The sequence below is a fragment of the Protomyctophum parallelum genome (assembly GCF_964188405.1).
Source record: "Protomyctophum parallelum genome assembly, chromosome: 18".
NCBI lineage: Eukaryota > Metazoa > Chordata > Actinopteri > Myctophiformes > Myctophidae > Protomyctophum > Protomyctophum parallelum.
In genome coordinates, this window is record NC_139716.1 from 19,601,501 (window position 1) to 19,617,643 (window position 16,143).

At 45.8% G+C, this 16,143-nt stretch overlaps 1 protein-coding gene across 1 annotated transcript; it reads right to left on the bottom strand.

Moving 5' to 3' along the window:
* Window positions 1–203: 203 nt before the first annotated feature.
* On the bottom strand, window positions 204–14,535 carry cnpy4 (canopy FGF signaling regulator 4). Its single transcript, XM_083788573.1, has 6 exons — window positions 14,317–14,535; window positions 13,574–13,700; window positions 5,900–5,996; window positions 3,789–3,911; window positions 2,867–2,984; window positions 204–2,306 (listed from the first exon to the last, which is right to left on the bottom strand). The coding sequence occupies exons 1-6, from the start codon at window positions 14,405–14,407 to the stop codon at window positions 2,197–2,199; spliced, it is 666 nt and encodes a 221-aa protein (XP_083644699.1). The 5' UTR covers window positions 14,408–14,535; the 3' UTR covers window positions 204–2,196.
* Between the last annotated feature and the right edge of the window lie 1,608 nt (window positions 14,536–16,143).

Consider the following 16,143-nt stretch of genomic DNA (forward strand, 5'->3'; position numbering starts at 1 on the left):
AGTGACACAAAATGACACATTATTATGTACAGGATGAATATAAAAAGTGAAATAAATTCCATAGCATGGCTTCACATTAAGTGTCTTCTGTTACAACAGCCATCAAAGTCAAATGTGTTGACCAATGTGGTTTAACATTGCTTAACGCACCTGAGAGTAATTAGTTGTAATGAATTACAAAATGTCATGACAGTAAGGCAGACTGCAATGCACACAAAATCATTTATTAACAATAGAAAACTGTACATATTGCATTTTGTAAACATGGTTCAGGAAAGAAATTCATATGCATCAAACCTTTACCATATAAGCTCACTAATAAAACAATACTGACATGGCATGCACCATAACACTTATCCATTTGTGTTACATAATCTTTGTAGTATATTGTTGTGAAGTTGTAGCGTAATAAAATTGAAGGGAAAGGAGTATAAAGAGATGTAACAGACAATATTAAAGAACTCAACATTTCACAAGGAGGGGCATGCAAGATACAGTAGTGAAGTTTGGTAGAACCTGGCGTTGTATAGCTTTTGGCCATGATATAAGTCCAAATATTGTTGATCATCAGTTGCTCCTGTGATCCATGAGTGGGGAACGATCATCACGTCTAGTTCTAGCATATGCAAACAAACTGGATTCTGCAAATACAATACCTTAGAAATATTCAATAGACTGTAAAATGGTCCTGTTTACTCCAAATTGGTAAAGTGAAATTGCTCTATTCATGTTCTATTCAAATGGTAGTAGTACATGAATAAAGGCGCTATTTTTAGGAAAGGACTGTTTGTCATCACTGAAAAGGTAGTTCACATCCACTTAAGTGCCTAGGTGCAGAACAAACAAAGGAAAAGGTCAGCTATTTATTGCACTCAATGTTTCGATCAATCAGAAGACAATCCTCAGGAGTCTTCGGAAATGTCTTTGATTGAAACCTTGAGCACAATAAAAAAGGACAGCAGATCTTGTGCAACGGTGTGTGCAGACTATTTTGAAACTATTTTCAGTTGTTTGTCATTGCTCCCATTCCAGATCACATTATGATCCCAAGCTGTGTATAAGTCTCGATTTCCCATTGCAAATGTGGAAAAGGTTTTCAATGGAGTCGAACATAAGTCGCATCGGTGCAACCTTACAACTGTGAATCGTTTGGGGAAAAGCTTCCCAGCGAGGCTACTGCAATAGGCGATTTACCCACATCAATTCCAGCGTCTTTCCCAGATTTCTCAGTCTTTTGTTGATTCGATCACCACAACGCAAACCGCTTTCCACTTCATGGCATTGAGAGAACAAAAGTATCGCGCCAAATGCTTCATTTGGTTCTGTGATAACATTTTTAGGAAAGGCCTGTTTGACATCATTTCCATTCCAGCTCTTATTATGAGTCCAAGCTGTGTATGAGTCTCAAAGTCAACTGAACAAGAACATCCTGCCAGCATAGCCATCTGGAGTAGAGTATTTATAAAGATTGCCATTTCCACTGCACCGAAGGAGATGTAGATAGTTAATTCAACACAGCGATGATGCCATCTTCATTTTCAGTGTATAGTGTAAATTCGCCATTGAACACTAAATCACAATTTGTGGGGCTTTGTTCACAAAATGCACACATAGTAAATTGTTATCCATAGCTAAAGCTTAGATAAGGAGGGCATGTATTGGCAGAAATCCAAGTTGTTCACGTTCATACATTATGTGCTCAAGTGTGATTTTTAGACTGGTTTTGCCGTGCAATTAGAATAAACAGAGAGAGGCAACTGATACAGATACAAAGTTACACAAAGTTGAACCTAAATCACTTATAAATTGTCCTCAGGAAACCTTTAACACTGCTGGTTGTCTACAGAGAGATTCGATTGCATTCACAGCATTCAAGCTGCCTAATGAGGCACTAGAAACAACCTGGTAGGACAAGACAGTCAGTGGTACCAGGGGGGGGTCCCTAAGGAACCGGCTTAAGAACCATAAAGCATTATGTCACACTAGGAGCGTGACACTCTAGTGTGAACTATAATTTAAAATCTCTCCGGTCGGCCTTTGACACGAGTTGGCACCAAGAATAAAGAAGACAGTAAATCACAGAGAGATTTCAACTGTTTTCCATTGTGGAGTTATTTTCCTTCTACTCAGCTGAGCCTTGAGTTAACAAGGAGGTCTTCTGTTGTGGGTTGTGGTTTCTTTGTCGAGGCATTTAGTTCATAGTTCCCCAGCGTCGTGTGTCTTCTCTCCTTCAACGTCGTCACTCGTTGCTTCCTTGAGCGCTCCTTTATTGCCCATGTCTCCTTTCCACACCTCCTTCAGACATTCTGTTAGGAGGAGAGAATCATCAACAGGACCAGAGAAGCAGGTGTTTGCATAAGATCAGGAGTCGATAGACGGCAAAAGTCACACTTTTGCAAAAATGTTCACCTCCTTTTTTTCACCCGACGGCTCTCTGGTTTGTGTTCTCTAACACCGAAGAGCCCAGAGCATATTCTTAGCCGCAATACATGAGCATCGGCCAGCCAGACAGTATAATGCAGTATGGTTAGATTTCCATTGTCTGTACTGTAGTAAATGCCAGCCAAAAACCGGATGATGTGGACAATATGACTTCCACTCTAAACATCAAAATCTAATCCGGTCTGAAAAGATGTATAGTTTTGGTCTCTAAACCTTCAAGACAGTCTTTACGAATTAAAACACACTTTCAAGCAACTGAAATATTTTGTAACTTATTTGACCATACTATATTAAAACCTAGACCTAAATATTTGAATACTTGATATTGGCTCATGAAATTGGAACATTCAATATATTGCCCAGGTCTACTGTGTGTGTGTGTGTGTGTGTGTGTGCGTGCGTGCGTGCGTGTTGTGTGTCATACCTTGCTCAGATGACTTGAGGACGTGTTCCTCACAGAGGAATCTCTCCAGTCTCTGGTCTTGATGGTGGAAGTACCACTCCTCTACCATGTCCTCATACTGCTCCAGCATGGTCTCACACTGACCACACACGCACGCACGCACGCACACACACAACACAACACAACACACACACACACACACACACACACACACACACACATTTTTTTCCCCTTTTATTATGTGTATAAAATAATACCTAAAAAAACCTCTACTCTGCCTAACATTTAATTAAATAATGACACTAAATAACTCATGACCAACTTGTTGCATTTCTTATCACACACACACACACACACACACACACACACAGTTAATATCCAAGCTACGTGAAGCTTCCAACACAAGTTGTAAATGGAGATAGTAATGATAATAAAGATTAAACAGACAGACACACACACACACACACACACACTTGAGAAATATGGCCTGGACCGCTAGGCACTTGGGCTCCAATGTACCGGTAGCCTAGTTCGAGTCCCGATCCCGATGGCCTTTGTTGCATGTCAGCCCCCCATCTCTCTTCCTGTCTAACTACTGCACTTTCAATAAAGGCATGAAAAGCCCCAAAATAAAAAGCATAATTCAAGGTTAAGTGGCTAATCAGATAAAACCTTTTCGTGTCGATTTGTTGGCACACATACAGTAGTAGGAAAAATGCTTCTAGATTATTAACCCATTAAAACCGGGACAGCATCTGTCATTTTAGATTTTAGCTATACTCTTAGGATTTAGAAGGCATTTCGTTGCTGTCAGCAGAAACCTCCATATTCTAACTTTTAGTGTTTTGTTGTAAATGAATGCCCTACTTGTTCATCATACCACCAGCGGCAGACAAAAGCATCAAAAATAACAGATCGACAAGCTCGGAATGCACACACACACCTGTTTCTTCATATCCGACACCTCCACAGAGGGCTCGTCCCACAGCTCATATGGAAGGCCCATATCCACTTTAACTCCCTTGTTGACCAGGTTCTTCAACGTACTCATGGTCTGACTGGTGCCCTGGAACCACAACACACTGCTTTTATATTCATCTGGATCTGTGTGACTGACACCGTTTTTGAGTGGTGCAACCACTCCAAGGAACAGCAATGTCTGTGTATGTACCTATGTGTCCGCCTATGTGTTAATGAGCACAAGTATGACTATTAATACCAGTAGGGGCGCTGTCTTTGTGAGAAGAGTAGAGACTTCACTGATTTTCAGCCTATCTTCATATAATTGGTTCTCACTATAAATTGGACCAATTTTCTGTCTACTTTCGTCTTAGAAGAGGGGGGAGAGAGAGAGAGAGAGAGAGAGAGAGAGAGAGAGAGAAACAACGGTAGAACTAATGACAGTCGGACCAATAGTATGTCTAAACTAAAGCCTGTAAGTGGTCCACTCTAAACTCAAAAATAGGTAGTCATAAATTGAGGGAGATGTTATGCAATGGACGGACTGCATTAAAAACTCATGCTGTGCTCTTTCCTGTTGATTTGCCTCTGTTTTGATATATTGCACTGAAAAACCTGCCAATTTTAGCTTGGCAGCTAAATTAATATAGTAATTACTGAATCAAGCAACTTAAAAACTGTCTGGGGGGTGTTCACATAAGCCTGAGTAGACGATAAAATGTCCAAAATGTTTTTTGAAAGTGAAATATCCCTTTAAGAAAAGTAATGTGACAAGTAAAAGTACAATAATATACAAATATCAGGTTTTTCATAGTGCAATATATCAAAACAGAGGTAAATCAACAGGAAAGAGCACAGCATGAGTTTTTAATGCAGTCCGTCCATTGCATAACATCTCCCTCAATTTATGACTACCTATTTTTGAGTTTTGAGTGGACCACGTACACTACAGGCTTTAGTTTAGACATACTATTGGTCCGACTGTCATTAGACCGACAACCTACCTCAAACCCTAACCGCAAGCACGGAGCAGCACATGTTCTAACGTTGTTTCCGCAGTGCCCACCCCCCACCCAATAGCCTCCCGGGCTGAATGTCATGATGCCCTAACTCTCAACTAATGGTTCATGAAACACATCATGAGAGCTTGTTCTCTCTCTCTCTCTCTCTCTGTCTTCTTCTAAGACGAAAGTAGACAGAAAATTGGTCCAATTTATAGTGAGAACCAATTATATCTCTCTCTCATTAGCAGGAAACAGTGCAGCACTCTCTCTCTCTCGCCCCTACTGGTACTAATAGTCATACTCGTGCTCATTAACACAGGCGAACACATAGGTACATAGGTGAACACGGACATTGCTGTTCCTTGGAGCCACTTGCCATTGCAACAACTCAATAACTTTAAACTCCATTTCAACCATGATAGATTCATCCAAAATACCCGTAATTGTTTTCTGGTGACTCATACTGCCCTCCTAATACGTGAGGGGCCGTGTTTTTTCATTTACTGTTTTCATTTATTTGTAATAATTATTTCACATTCGTTCACATAAGTAGACAATAAAATGACTAAAAGTTCACACAGGTGTGATTTTGTATATGATCTGCTGCTTGCCTTTCTATTTTGTACCAACTTAAATAAATCACTTAATTATATCTAACTCAGACAAAATGCACCTTGAGCTACACTGTATGATCACAAACTCTCATATGTTTATTATTAGTATGATTATTATTATTAATGTATTATTATATGACAACATTTTGAGTCTGATGGTCCCATTATCTCAAATAATTGCGATTAGACAGACTCTTGAGCTACATCATAGTAATAAAAACACTGTCCTTTGGTTCTCAAAGTGGGGACTCCCAGGGGTCTTTGGAGTGTTCCAGAGGGTCCCCAGCTAAATTGATGACAGTTAGCTAGGAACCAAATGGACCCTTACAGCTCTGTAACTCTTGAGAGCGTACAGACGGAACCAAATGGTTCCAGTGTACACTCTCAGTGTTATGGGGTTATCTGTGGCCTTAAAGCATACCAAACAGGGGGTCGTTGAGATATAAAAGTTAAGAGAACCACTGCTTTAACCTTACCTTGGCATAGCGCAGACTGCCAGGCCTCTCTGCGTGGACACTATACTGCAGGATGCCTTCACAGATGTTATCTACAGCCTCTGTCAGCCGCGTCTCCCTGAAACCACAGCCAAGAAAAAACAGGTTCTAATTTCCAAGTGAATTCTGTAGGGCAAACTAACTGGAGGTTATGCAATAACCATGGTTATATAAAGGATATGAGTGAATCAATTCACTATGGGTTATGTCCATTCTTGGACGTAAGACAGAAGAAATCTTATACACTCACGTTCTAATAATATTAGGACGGGCTTTTTTTACGTCATGACGCAGTGCACGCAGGTCCCTCCCCCGAGGGTATAACACCTGCACTGCCGTCTGGGCGTCATTCGGTAATACTTTCTCCTTCTGCCGTTGACAAGCTAGAAGGGCAATTTGGTGAATTGATTCACTCATATCCTTTATATAACCATGGTTATTGCATAACCTCCAGTTATATTAAAGTCTACTCGTGAATCAATTCACTATGGGAGACCTAATGAACTCCCTTCAAATCACTGAGAAAACATACCCATCCTCATGTGTCCCCTCCGGGCTGTGACATCACAGATGTGATGGCCACATCCCTTATGAGACAACAATGTTGAGGTCAAGAGGTCACAGACCTAATGACTTATAGGAGGTGGGACCGAAACAGACCCCTGGTCCATACGGTCCCTTATCCCTATTTTAAGGAGCTGATGAACCATGTCATCTTATGTGCTCTGAGGCCTGACTCATAGATGGTCGCAATCACCTATGAATCCCTGGCCCTTATCCTAGCTGTTAATATACGGACTATCGTGCATATGGAGCTAGGTCGGCTATTTTACCACTTATGTAGTCAAATATAGCCATATATATATATATATATATATGTACTCAAAATACATATATATCATATTTATAAATTCTCTATACATATAAGTGTCTAAACATCTATATATTCTAGAGGACATGCTTCAGCGGGAAGCAACCTGCAGGACCGCATGTGCCACAGACGGTTCTGTCACATCCAGGTTGTAGAACCTGGCAAAGGTCGACGGCGAGGACCAACTTGCCGCCGTACAGACATCCTGTATCGAAATACCTTTATAGAGCGCCCAGGATGCAGAGATACCCCTGGTGGAGTGTGCCCTCAACCCCACCGGTGGCACCACCCCAGCCGTAGAGTAGGCCATCTGTATGGCCTCTACAATCCATTGGGACAACCGTACCTTAGTGACCGGTTTTCCCTTTGCGCTGGCACCCCAGGCCACAAACAGCTGGCTACCCTTTCTGAATCGGGCCACCCTATTCATGTACGTCCGCAGGGCTCGTACTGGGCATAGACAGTGCAACCTCTCGTCCTCCTCCTCCCTAAATGGAGGTGGGTGAAAAGACCTTAGATCCACCGGAACACTAGCCAGGCTTGAATTCTTTGGTATGAAGGCCGGGTTTGGTTTTACTGTGACCCTCATTCTATCTTCACTAAAGATAGTGCAATCAGGGCTCACTGAGAGCGCCTGTAGATCACTAACTCTTTTAGCTGTAGTGAGAGCCAATAGAAGAACGGTTTTCAGGGTCAGGAATTTCCAATCTACTGACTCCAGTGGTTCAAAAGGCGCCCTTGTCAGGGCGTCTAACACTAATGACAGGTCCCAAGGAGGAACCATGGATCTAGTAACCGGACGGGCCTTCCGAACCCCCCTCATATACTGTCGTATGAGCGGGTGTTCACTCAGGGCTTTATCCCCCATACCAATATGACATGCTGAAATAGCTGCCAAATTGACCTTGATTGAGGATTGGGATTTCCCATCGTCCAGCAGTCCCTGTAGGAAGGTCAGAACCGTTCTCACTGAGGCCTGGAATGGTAATTCCCGGACTGGTCCCCCTGCGCACCATCGCTCGAAAACCTTCCAGGCAACATCGTATTGTTTCCTAGTGGACCTGGCCCTAGCCCCCTGAATTGTGGCTATCACGTTCGGGGGTAGGCCCTCAGCACTTAAATTCAGCCTCTCACGGGCCAAGCCCATAGGTCCAGGGTCTGGGGGCAAGGATGAAATATCTCGTACCCTGCCTGTGTGAGCAGATCCTTCCGTAGCGGAAGCTGCCACGCCTGGTCGTATAGGAGGGAGGCTATCTCTGACCTCCACGACCCCCATGCTGGGGCTATGAGAACCACCTTCAGGCCCTGAGTTCTCACTCTGTCCAAGGTGGGTCGTATTAGTGACAAGGGAGGGAAGGCATAGAGCAGGTCCCGCGGCCACTCGTGAGCTAGTGCATCTAGCCCTAGTGACGAGCTCCCCTTGATGGAGAAGAACAGATGGCATTTCGTGTTCCCTGCCGATGCAAACAGGTCCACTTTGGCCCTGCCGAACCTGTCCCATAACTGGTCTGCCACCTCCGGGTGGAGAGACCAATCCGCATAGCGGAGCTGGCCCCTGGATAGCAGGTCCGCTCCTGCATTCAGGAGCCCCGGTACGTGACATGCTCTGATCGAGAGGAGATGTGTGTCGCACCACGTGATTAGTCTGTGGGCTAGTAAATGCAGGGTCCTGGATTTGAGTCCGCCCTGCTTGTTGATATAACACATCGTAGTGGTGTTGTCCGTCCTCACTAGGACGTGGCGACCATGAATGAAAGGATTGAATTGACGCAGTGCTAGTAGTACTGCCATCAGTTCTAGGTAATTGATGTGGGCGTTCCTCAGAGCACCGTCCCACACCCCCCTGGTCGCCATACCGTCTAACGTGGCGCCCCATCCCGACATGCTGGCGTCCGTCGTGACCACTTTCCTGGAGGTGATTATCCCCATAGGGACACCCTCTGTGAGCGTGGCTCTGTTTTCCCACCATTTGAGAGCCTGAACGCATCCCGCCGTCACTCTGACTCTCTGATGCCGGCGGCTGGTAGGGCTACGTAGAGACCGCATCCATTCTTGGAACGGTCTCATATATAGCCTGCCTAGACGTATCAGTGATATGGCAGATGCCATGAGTCCTGCCATCCGCAGACACACGCTGAACGGCACCCTGTTCCCTATTCTGAATAGCGCCGTGCATTTGAGAAACGATTCCACCCTCTCCTGGCTCAGTCTGGCCGAGAAGGAGAGGGAGTTTAATGCTATGCCTATGTAATCTATCGATTGGGTAGGCGTCATCGTGCTCTTCGCATGATTTATAGTGAAACCCAGGGAGGACAGCTGATCCATCACGAGTTTTGTGCAGATCAGCGCCTCTGCTGGCGAACTTGCGCACAGCAGGAGGTCGTCTATGTAAGAGACAATACGAGCCCCTTGGTGACACAGAGGGGCTAATGCCGCTTGGGTGCATTTTACGAATACCCTGGGGGATAGTGACATCCCGAATGGGAGAACCATATATTCGTATATCTTCCCTTCGAATCCAAATCGCAGGAACTTCCTGTGTGGCGGATAAATCGGGATATGGAAATAAGCGTCTTTGAGATCGATACTGGTGTACCAGTCGCCCTGGCGCAGAGAACGTAGTAGAGTCGCTGCCGTCAGCATTTTGAATTTGAAAATTCTGAGGTATTTGTTGAGGGCTCTGAGATCCAGTATTGGTCGCAGCCCCCCCCCCTTCTTCTTGACCAGAAAATAGCGGCTGTAGAAACCGTTGTTTTGTTGGTCTAAGGGGACCTCTCTGACGGCCCTCTTGGCTAGTAATTCGAGGATCTCGGTCCGAAGCACCTCCGCTGCCTGTCCTCTCACTTGAGAGAGAATTATTTTCCCAAACTTGGGGGGCGGTTTCGCAAACTGTAGTTTGTAACCCGTCTTCACTGTGCGTAATACCCAAGGGGACGCTCCACACTGCTCCCATTGATGGAAGCATTGTGTCAGAGGGTTCTCTAGTATGGGCCGTGATACTAGTGGAGTAATGGCACTCCCTAGTGGCCCGGGGACGTAACGGACACGGTACTCCTGTGGTGGGATTCTCTCTTTGCCTAACCGGGTTGGCGAGGAGAATTTCCGGCCTTGTTGTTTCCAGCCCGCAGCTAGCTTGATGCTTGCTACCGGGCCAGAGTACCGTCTCGCCGCTGTCGAGAGGCCTAGTGGTCCCCTCCGCGGCGAGCTTAAAATGTCCGTGCCTAAGCACTGTCCCGCCGCTGTAGAGAAGCCTAGTGGTTCTCTCTGCGGTGGGCTCATATTGCCCGTGTCGAAGCCCCGTCCCACCGCTGTCGAGAGGCCTGGTAGCTCTCTGCGCGGTGGGCTCATGATACCCGTGCTTAAGCACTGTCCCACCGCTGTTTGGAGGCCTAGCGACTCCTTCCGCGGCGGGCTCATAATGCCCATATGGGTTCGAGTTTGTTGTTTTATTTTGTTTTGTGGCAATATACGAGGCATTGATGTAATCAAACGCTTTATTTTCAAATAAGGTTTTACACTCATCAAACATTTTTTGTACAAAATAAGTGCATTTGCATGTTTCAAAACAGTAGCAACAACAACTTTTTTCGGCGGAATGTTCACAGTGTCTTTGTCTCTTATTGTGGGCAACATTCTCGCTCGTTTTACCGCTGGCTCCGATGTGGGGCCCGTGGCCTCTACAAACAGAGCCGGGTTCGAACCCCCGGGCACGGGGGGAACGGTTCTCTGGTTCCCCCCGGGAAATAGTCTCTCACGCTATCTGGCGCGGCCACGTCCTCGCCCGCGGTAGGCGCCCCTGCCACGGGGAGCTCCCCGAGGGACGTAGTCCCGTGACGGGCCGCGAGCGCGGCCAGCTGCCGCTCTATCGGTGGACTGACCGCGAGCTTGTCCCCGCTCAGTGCGGTACCTCCATGGCACCCTTGAATGGCCTCGTTCGGTCGGTGGACGGGCTGGGCTATTTGTTGGCGGGCGGTGTGGTGGGGCAGCTTGCCTTGTTTCTTGGAGATGACGCAGCCCCTCCGCGTTTCTCTTGCTGCTCTCCCCAGAGGCAATGAGCTCCGCCAGGGCTCCCTGGAACAGGTCCGTAGGGGCGTTGAAGACCCTCGGAACAGTGTTGTCGACTGGTGTTATCGGTCTGTCCAGGAGGGTGGCGCGGAGTGTCCCGGTTGTGGGAAAAATATCCGCCCACCGTGTACGCTCTTGCATGACGCACAAAGTCATGGCCCTGCCCAGGGACTCAACGGCGTTTCTTGTCAGGAGCTTGGCCTCGTCGTTGAGACGTCTCACCTCTGCCTGTTGCTCAGCTGTGGGGGCGTCTCCTGCCATCTCCAGCAGCACCGTGAGGGAGCCCTGTAGGAGCGCTTCGGCGTTCAAGGCTTTAGCTATGGCGGCGAGGTGATTGTAGATTCGTCTGATCGATGCCGACGCCGCTTTGTCTTTCGAATCTGGGAAAACGGGGTCTCTTCCGACGGGTCCGTACTGGGGCCGTGTCGGGTTGACTAGATACCCCGCCAACAGACGCTCGGCCTCTGGTATGCCGTCCAGTCCCGCCACCTTGGGGTCTGTTGTATCGACCGAGAAGGCGCCTCTGCTTCGGGGTGGATCAGCCGCATTAGGACGTGCCCACGTGAGAGTGAGGAATTCCCTCACTCCCTCCGCATAGGGTAGCACATGTTTGTACGGTGTTTTGGCGGCGACCGCCTTAACGCCCTGCCATAGTAGAGCTTGTGCTGGGTTAGTGGGCGCGGCTGGTGCTGGCCATGGCCGTCCGCATCTGAGAGCCGCGGTCATATATATAGCGAGCAGCTCCGTCTCGTCCCGGGGGAGCAGGTCGGGTATTGGGGCTGCTTCGACGGGCGCCGCTAAAACCTGTGGTGCGTTGGCGGCCGCTATCGGAGCCGCCTGAGCCACGGCAGGTGGGAGGGCTTGTGCGATGTCCATGAGCACGGCCACGGCGTCGTCGTCGTACGGAACGGGGGCCGTCTGAGCCTGCTCCGCACCGTCGTACTGAGCACCATCATCGTACTCGTCCCAGTTGAAGTGACCCTCCTCGTCTTCGTAGTCGTTGACGAGAGCCTGCTCATCCATTAGCCCGCCCCAGGAGCGGCCCTCCGTGGCGGAGGGAAGGGGAGGCCAGGGTAGGTCGCCCAGCACCGCCGCTGTGCTTGAACAGGCGGCTGCTGGAGCCGCGGAAAGAAAAGCCGTGCTGGTGGAGGCGTCGCGGCTGTTAGCACGTGGCCTAGCCCCCAGTCTAGCGTAGACATCCGAGTGGACGTTCGGAGCCGGCGGTGGCGGGAGAACAGCAGGGGGGTCGTCATACTCCTCTTCCTCTTCGTCGAACTCGCCTTCCTCGACGAGGAGGTCGTCAATCGCGGAGAGGAAATAATGACGGGCCCGCTTTCGGCGTCTCTGCTTCATGTGGTGGGAAGTTTCCACACACATGGGGCATTTTCCTGGGAGACTCACCGCTTCCTCAGCGTGTGGTAGTCCCAGGCAGTATAGGCACTTGGTGTGCCGATCCATCCCCGACATCAGGTTCCCGCAGTGCTCCGTCTGGCAGAGCTTCTGGGGTAGGGGGATGGCTCCCCTACGATAGCGGCGGCCCTCTGCCTTAGACCTTGCCGTCTCTTCCGCCATTCCTGCGGAACTTCTAGTTCTTCAGCGAGGAGAGTTCTGTGGGCTTATTAAACCTCGACAGGGGAGAGTTCTGTGGGCTTCTTAAACCTCGACAGTGGATGCTAACGCTAGCTTGTTTCGAACTGGGCTAGCGTTTAGCTTAACGGTGTTAGCTGCTTCTAGCGAGCTACACGTGTTGGGAAAATTGTTCTGTTTGGTCCGGTCGAACACGGCGACAAACAGCAATATCCTTCTTTTTCTTTTCTTCGTGAGTGTGGCTTAGCACTATCGAAAAACACAAATTTCACCTCGCGGTACCGAGCAAAACTTACTTATCACTCGTCCTGTTTGAGATTCGTTTAGAAGTTTGGTCTTTCCTTAGTGATTAGCTTGTCTGTCTCAACGCAGAAGAAGAAAACGAATGACGCCCAGACGGCAGTGCAGGTGTTATACCCTCGGGGGAGGGACCTGCGTGCACTGCGTCATGACGTAAAAAAAGCCCGTCCTAATATTATTAGAACGTGAGTGTATAAGATTTCTTCTGTCTTACGTCCAAGAATGGACATAACCCATAGTGAATTGATTCACGAGTAGACTTTAATATAACTAACAGCAGTCTGAGTGGAAATGCATACAAATGTATACATTAATTTAATTATCAGAGTACAGTATACTCCTTCAAACTCATTAAGTTATACACCTTCAAACAGGCAATATGATAAATAACGTAAATAATATACAAAGAAACGACTGACATATTTAATCATTTTATACTTTTTTTTCTCACAAAAACAATCTACAAGCTCACGTGAGATTGTAAAATATCGGCTATTTCCACTATTTATAATTGTTTGAAATGTTCAATGTGGAGATGATTATGCAAAGATAACTGCAATTACCTCAAATAAATGTGACAGAATAAGCGGCTTCATACCACTGACCATGCAGTGACACAGGTACTCTACCTACACAGTATTTATGAAGCGGCTAGTACAGTATATCGTACAGTATGTACTATAAAGCAGTAGTTCTCAAAGTGGGGTCCAGGGGAACTCAGGGTTCCATGAGTGGGTTCCAATACTCTCAGAGTTATGGGGGTCCTTGAAATTAAAGACTTTGAGAACCACGTACTGCAATAAAGTACTATTCGTTGAGGAAAGGCAACTCACGAGGTGTTGTATTTGATCTTACGCTTCCGTCTGCCCGTGGCCAGAACTTCCCCCAGCTCCAGGACCTCTTTAGAACGGCCCGTCTTGTCCAGCGCTGCCTGCAGCTCCACTGTCAGGAACTTACACACTGGACACATAACAGGGAGAATATACTAAAGCTTTAGTTTAAATAGATTCCTGAAGGGGAAAGATTTTGTTTATTCTTTTCAGTTTTACTGTCCATTATGATGAATTTGTATTTTATTTGAGTAGAATGTCATTTGAAAGGCACGTTCTATTTAGCAGATATTATATGTAAGGCACAGGGAAGAAAACAATTTATTTGGATGAAATAGATCGAGTTTGAAAAACATTTTGGTTGCATTATATTGTGCACCTGACCTATGGAATGTGGTGTAGTAGTGTAATATAGTGTCCACCTTTGGTGCATATACACGACATTAATCAATTCATTCATTCTATAACGGGTATGACTATGAAATACACTCTTGTAGTCACTCACTCAGTCTCTCTCCCTCCCTCACACACACACACACACACACACACACACACACACACACACAAGATACGATACCACAGCGTCAGCGACAGCTGTTCATAAACCAACAGCAGGCGAACGAAAGTCATTCAATAATAGGCTACGTTACAGACACTATATACAGCAACGTCTGTGTTATTAGTAATAAACGCATTTAGCAGGCGATAATCATGTTACCATGCAGTTATAGACGCTCATATAATACCCTCGCATTTGTTCGGCAGCCTCTCGTCCTGCTCTGCAAACGTGAAGAAGCTGCAGCAGAGCGAGACGAAAACCAACAAAAAGAGATCCATTTTGGACAAACTTTTGAAAACTCAAACTCTTTTTGTGTTTGAGTTAAGTCTGTTAAATTAAAGTTAAATTAAGTCAAAGTAGCCACATCATCATCATCATCATCTGAGAAGTACAAGGTAGAACGCATGCGCAGTACATCCCCTTGACTCGAGGAGCAGATAGATTGCTCTGGGCTGCAGGTTCGATTTAGGATGATAAGTCGATAGGAGAACACATTGATGGGCTTGTTTTTGTAGTTTCTGAAATTCAATAATTTGGGGTTTAGGCTTGTTGCATGTTGTTTTTCAAGCACTAAAACCAGTGGTTCTCTTCTCAAAATGTCACGGGGGACCCCCAAATTAGCCTACCGTATGTATTTATATACACAGTGTGTGTGGTAGTTACACAGACCCCCGTGGCCCCGTCTGAAAATATTTTAGGGACCCACAGCCCTGGGTAAGATGAGCCAGCGGGTAAGACGGTAGAGGGTAGACCCTCCTCTATGGGTAAGTTGAAATCTAGTAAGCGTCCATTTACAAGTGAAGTTGGGAAGCACATAGGGAAAGTAGAAAACATTCTTTTACACAAAAAACTTTTTTTTTGTCGGTCAAAATAAGATTTCGACTTCGAAAAAATGAAAAATCACTTTCAGGCTATAACAAAGCAAAATGTACAGGTCTAAACTTTGATATCATACATGTTGGTGATTTGTCAATGGATAGAACCATGTGAATAATTTAGCAAAGAAATTGTCTAAAGTATTATTCTAGTAATTCCTTTCTAAAATAGTGGCTGTGGGTGGGTAAAATGAACCAAATGTCCAGGGGTAAATTGAGCCACTTTTCCTAATGTGAATCACATTTCTATGTCTTTGCTACTCAAATTTTCCTGAATGACCTTTAATTTGGATATGCAATATTGTATTAACAATTGCAAAGGCTATTATAAGGTTCTGAATAACAAACCTTTTTTATTTTGTCTTTATATTGTTTAAATAATAAATAAACAAATAAGACTATTTGCTAAAGCGAAAAGTAAGGCCTACATTATCTGCTCAAGTTGAAGCTTTTAAGTTTTTAACATTGGTCATAGATGCTTACTCAACATTTCAATTGATAGAAGACATCCTGAAACAGTGATGTAAATAGATTTTCAATGTAATGGGTCCCTGGACCCTGGGGTGGTCTTTTAGATGGGTCCCAGGGACATTTTTTGACTCTTACTTCAACGACGTTGTCACGGTTCAACGACGTTGTCACGTTAGAGTACAGTACTAGTATTTTCGTAATACTAACTTCACCGTCTAGACTATACGATGATGAAGTCGCTATAAATCAGGCTGAATTGAAGCCAACCATATAACAGCTGTAGTCCATTTTGAATGTTTTACTTATCTGACCTATATATCTCATTATATGCTTGACAGCTGCAAAAATACATTTTGGGAAATATGAACATACATTTTTCGTCTGATCAGTTGCTGCAGCCTGACTGACAGGTGGATTACTTTATCATAACTTATAGATATTTGACAAGATGAGTTACTACTGTAGCCCAGAGGAGAGCCTGATTGAATTTTTATTGCAAATGCATATACGGGAAATGGGCATAATAAATCACTGTGACACATGAGGATTTACAGGCTGTCAGGGTGACATTGTTCACAGGTGGGTATGTGCGGGCCAGATGGTCGTTGAAAGGTAGGCGTGTGTGTGTGTGTGTGTGTGTGTGTGTGGGTGTGTGTGTGTGTGTATGA

Excerpts from the sequence above, each read along its gene's own strand:
- cnpy4 (XM_083788573.1), bottom strand. The coding sequence starts at position 14,407 with ATGGATCTCTTTTTGTTGGTTTTCGTCTCGCTCTGCTGCAGCTTCTTC. Across the intron at positions 13,701-14,316 it reads GCTGCCGAACAAATGCGAGG|TGTGTAAGTTCCTGACAGTG; the intron begins GTATTATATGAG and ends TTATGTGTCCAG. Across the intron at positions 3,912-5,899 it reads GCAGTCTGCGCTATGCCAAG|GGCACCAGTCAGACCATGAG; the intron begins GTAAGGTTAAAG and ends TTGTGGTTCCAG.